The sequence below is a fragment of the Rhamphochromis sp. 'chilingali' genome, assembly GCF_963969265.1.
Source record: "Rhamphochromis sp. 'chilingali' genome assembly, chromosome: 5".
Taxonomy (NCBI): Eukaryota; Metazoa; Chordata; class Actinopteri; order Cichliformes; family Cichlidae; genus Rhamphochromis; species Rhamphochromis sp. 'chilingali'.
The window spans coordinates 38168297-38173422 of record NC_137932.1 but is presented as its reverse complement, the minus strand read 5'-3'; the positions used below and the strand labels follow the sequence as shown (position 1 = coordinate 38173422).

At 43.1% G+C, this 5126-nt stretch overlaps 1 protein-coding gene across 1 annotated transcript; it reads right to left on the bottom strand.

Moving 5' to 3' along the window:
• Window positions 1-793: 793 nt before the first annotated feature.
• Window positions 794-4832, bottom strand: LOC308397603 (uncharacterized protein; the record flags this gene model as incomplete). The annotated part of the gene is made up of 3 exons (XM_080883575.1): window positions 4601-4832; window positions 868-4305; window positions 794-823 (listed from the first exon to the last, which is right to left on the bottom strand). Exons 2-3 carry the CDS (start codon window positions 4090-4092, stop codon window positions 794-796), a joined length of 3255 nt encoding a protein of 1084 aa, XP_080739701.1. The 5' UTR covers window positions 4093-4305; window positions 4601-4832.
• Window positions 4833-5126: the final 294 nt, after the last annotated feature.

The following is a 5126-nucleotide window of genomic DNA, read 5'->3' as shown; positions in this document are numbered from 1 at the left end:
ATCATCCATCTTCTCCATGACAACATCTCCAACTTTCAAGTTTCTCCTTGGAGTGTGCCATTTCTGTCTTGTTGCGATGTTGGATAGATACTCCCTTTTCCAACGTGACCAAAACTGTTCTGATAAGTACTGCACCTGCCGCCACCTTTTACGTGCGTAAATATCCTCTTTGATGAATGTGCCTGGAGGGGGCAGGGATATCTTTGATTTCATAGTAAGCAGGTGATTTGGCGTCAAGGGCTCTGGGCTGCTTGGGTCACTTAGGTTGTCCACCGTTAGAGGCCTGCTGTTGACAATCGCCATTGCCTCATAAAAGAATGTCCTTAACGATGCGTCATCCATTCTGCCAGATGAAAGTGAAATTGTGAAGCGCAGAATGTTTCGAACTGTCCTGATTTGTCTTTCCCATACACCTCCTGTATGGCTTGAATGAGGAGTGTGCATTTTGAAGTCACACTGCTTCTCTGCAAGAAATGTGGTAATGCGATTGGAGTCCACTTGTTTTAAAGCTTCTTGTAGCTCATTTTTGGCTCCGACAAAGTTGCTTCCTTGATCGCATCTAATCTCACTGACTGCTCCTCTTATGGCTATAAAACAGCGGAGCGCATTGATAAAGGCGTCTGTAGTCATGTTGTCCAACATTTCTATGTGCACTGCTCTGCAGCAAAGGCATGTAAAAAGAAGTCCATAACGCTTGTGCTCTTTGCGAGCTTGTTTGGTTAGAAAAGGACCAAAACAGTCCATTCCACAGAATGTAAAGGGTGGAGATGGATCTAAGCGCTGCGTTGGGAGATCAGACATCTTTTGTTCCTCTGTGCGTCTTCTGAGTTTGCGACACTTCACACAGTGGTGTATAAAATTTGCTACGGCCTTGTTGATGCCTGGAATCCAAAATCCATTCACTCTGATCTCATTGATTGTAAAACCTTTCCCTTGGTGCTGCACCTTACTGTGGAAATGATCTATTATTAGTTGAGTGACATGGTGACCTTTTGGAACTATCACTGGGTGTTTCAGTATTGAGGAGAATGAAGCATCTTTAAGTCTTCCTCCCACCTTAAGGAGTCCATCAGTATCAAGAAAAGTGTCCATTTGAAACAGTTTACTTTTGTGTGGAAGTGGTTTCCCGTTCTTTAGCAACCTTATCTCCTCTGCATATTCACTTGCTTGTGTGTCTCTTAGAATAACACATTGTGCATTTTGTCTTTCTTGTACTGTACTGTGGCCTGTTGTTTTGTCTCCCTTGGCACAGCGAATGAGTCGAGCTATGGCTTGGGTGGCTTTGTACCATGAGGAAAACTTTGTTAACTTGTCTGATAAACCTTTTTTCTCTGTTTTGAGCGTGTTCAGTGCCTGCACCTTCTTAACCTCTGGGTCTCCAAGTGGTATGTTCATGTCGATGTCAGCAGGTGGAGGTATTTCCTTAAATGGAAGTGGCATTTCATAATGGCCTTCAGTGTTTTTGTAAATTCCTTCCTTTAACATGTTCAGAAAGAGAATGTCATCTTGAGACACTGACTTGTTATCCTTGTCGTTATCCTTAAAGTCAGAGTCAAGGACCTTGATTACATCAGCTGGAGTCACTAGGGGAAGCTCTTTAACTGCAACTCTGTGACACACAGTAGACATGCTAGAAGAGTCACCATAAGATGATGTCGGGCCTACAATACTCCAGCCCAATGCTGTGCGAACTGCATAGGGTTCGTTCTCGCCTCCTAAGATTACCTGCTTTGGAGCTAGTGCCTTAGAGCAACTGTAGCCAATTAAAAGGCCGACTTCACATTCTAGCTGTGGAGGAATCTCGTTCCTTATTTCCTTGAGATGATTCCACCGCCTTGCCGTTTCACAGGTAGGAATGTGAGAGCGGTTAACTGGTATACATTCTTTAGTGTAAGCAGGAGGGAGTTCAATCATTTCTGAGGAGTTATAGCCTCTTACCTTGAGACCTGAGATGCGTTCGCTTGGCACAACAACATCCTTACCAAGCAGTGTAGTGAGCTTCAACCTTATTGGGGTAGCCTTAGCTTGGAGGTTATTAGACACATCTTGGTCAATGAACACGGTGTCACTTTGCGTGTCTAGGAGGGCATAAACAAGCCTTTCTGTACCTGGATGTTGCTCTGAAGAAACCCATACTGGTAGAATCATGGAGGTGCTCACGCACTGTTCACTGGCTTCTGCATTCAGAGACAGGGTGGTTGCAGCCTGTTCTGTGCTGATCTGAGTTTGTGGCTGGTTTGAGGCTGATTTATCATTGTTATAGTTGAAGTCGTGCAGACAGGTAGGATGTTTTTTCTTACACACTTCACATACAAGTCTGTAATTACAGTTCTTTGCGCTGTGTCCGGGTTTAAGACAACCATAACAGAGTTTTTTCTCCTTTATATATTTCCTTCGTTCCTCAAGCAATATTCCATTGAACTGTGGACAACTGTGAAGTTTATGTCCGTTGTTTTGACAGAACATGCATGGGGCCTTAACATTTGGACCTTTATTTTCAGTCTCAGTTATCGCCTGGGTATGGAGAACACTAGAGGTGGGCCTTTTGTCCTTTTGGCAGCCCTTACCAGTGTCTGTGGTGAAGTTTACAGAGTGGAGAGCCTGAAATGATGTAATCGGGTTGCACATGATCTCTGCTTCAGAAGACATGAACTTGGCAAAGTCCTTTAAACCTGGAAACTTCCCACTTTCTTTCATAAACTGAGTGGCCTGACGATTCCAACTTGCAGCCGCCCAGTTTGGTAACTTTTGAACGAGTTTTTGGTTCTCCTCACAATCGTTGAGAATGCTTAAGCCTTCAATGTGGGGCATGGCCTCGTGACATGTTTGAATGAAATCAGCAAATGCCCTGAATCCTGTGGAGTCATTTGTTTGGATCTTTGGCCATTTTGCCAGTCTTTCTCTGAAAGCCCTCTGTACCACAAATGGATGTCCATACCTGTGGTTGAGACGCTCCCATGCATCTCTGTATGCTTCACTGTCGTTTCTATAGAAGATGCCATCAAGCGTTTGTCGAACTGGACCTCCTATGTATTTCTTTAAGTAGTGCAGTTTGTCAGCAGGTGAGATGTTCCTTTTATCAATGAGAGCAGTAAAGGAAGCTTTCCACTCTATGAATTGTATTGGGTCACCTGTGAACGTGGAGGGCTCTGGCACTGGCAGTCTGTTCAATGCAACACTATCCAGTACTGCTTGTGCTAAGTAGAGGACATCTGTTTGTGGAAGTGAGGTAGACACTACATTGTTGTCAGGGACTTTACTGAGATTAGAAACTGTGGGGGCTTTCTGAGCAGTGTTACTATAGTCAACATCAGAGGCACTGATTTCACTCTTTATCTCAGTGTCATAGGTCCTTAGTCTAGCTCGTGCAGCCTTTAACTCCTTTTCAGCCTTCAGTTTCTCTAGCTCACGCCTTTGAGATTCGAGCTCCTTTCTTTGCCTTTCTTCTAAAAGCTGAATCTTTTCCTTTTGTTTTTCCTCCTCTAATAACACCTCATACTCTGCTTCTTTGGCTGCTAACTCTGCTGCAGCCTCTGCTCTTTTAACAGCTACTACTGACATTGCAGAGTATGACTTACTGGCAGAAGAGTTTTTACTTGAGTGCGTGACTGAGGAACTGTAAATGGACTGAGCATAGTCTGGCTCAAGAAGCTCACGGAGACGTATCTTTACCTTGTCCCTATCATAGTCATCTATGCCTGAGAGTCTTTCATGAGCAATCTTGATAATGTCTCTGGTGACTGCTTCACATGCGTCTATGAGTCGCCTTGTGCCACTCGAGGGAGTAATGTTTTCTCTAATTTCCATATACAACTTTATGACATTCTCCTTTTCATTCTCTAACATGTCCATGAGTGAAGCAATTTGATTGTTTGTTAAGTCTCCTTTTAATTGCTCTCGTGTTTTACGTACTTGTTTTTTCCATTCATCATAAACTTTGAGAAGCCGTTTTTCTTTCTTGTGGGCCTCCTCCTCCTGATACGCTTGCATTTTTTCAGTAGGCCTCCTTCGACGAACAGAGTGTGGAGGCTCCTCTTCCTCATTGGCCTTGGGATCCTCCGCAAACTCTGTCTCTTCTTCAGATGCTTCCATGCTGAGGACGGGGCAATTTAGTTGACCATCAGATCCCAGAAGACTTTGTGTGGAGCTGTGGAACTGGGACCTCGATGCTGAGCGTGGGATGGAGCTCTTCTCAGCTGGGGTCAAGCTCTTACTGTAGCATCCCCGGTTGAAAAGATGGTCTCTCAAACTGATGGTTCACAATCCTTTTATTAAACAGCCGTGTATGTGAACACACCGTAAGAGCTACAACATACAGAATAAAAGACTATTAGTAAATCAAACAGTGTGTTACCTTTAACCTTTTGACTTGTTCATTAATCACAAATTAATTCTCCTTACCTTACATAACAAATAACACTAAAACTTGTAAATTATTGCATATAACAGGGAAATCGTTGCATCGCTGCCTAAACATGACGAGGTACGTTAGCGCCCTCTAGTGGGTGAAAACTTAGCCTTTATGCTTAGTAGCGGTCAGCAGCTATATGCTCCGTAAAACAACAAAATACATATCTACAGGACAAACTTTGTTACAAACCTTGTTCCCTCATCAACCAGGTGCTAAGAAACTGCTTTCGACTCAGTGTTGCACCTTAATAGCCGTTCTTTTTCCCATTCCCGTCCATTAACCATAGAGCACACCTTCTCTCTGTGCATTAAAACTCGCGCTTCTGCCATATGGTTTACGCCACTTGATTTACGGCACCTTGTCGCTCTGTGACTTTCAAAATAAAAGCATTCACTCCAACAATATAATAGCCACTCATAAGTTTACAAAACACTTTACCAAATATTAATGAGGTCATTTACACTGCCTGCTTTATTAACCAGAGTGTCTGGCTTTTTACTTAAATATATGAGACAGCACGAGAGATTTGTATGAAGGATTTAAGTGTTTAATCACACACTTGATAATGCTGGGCTTAGTTGCAAAATGAAATAACAAGTAATTACTAACTACAAATTTTGTTTTCCAAGAAATGATGTCTTTACTGTGTCAGTTTGTGAGCACAGTAGTAGCGAGAATGCATATACCCCAACAGTTTGAGTGCCAATGGCAGACA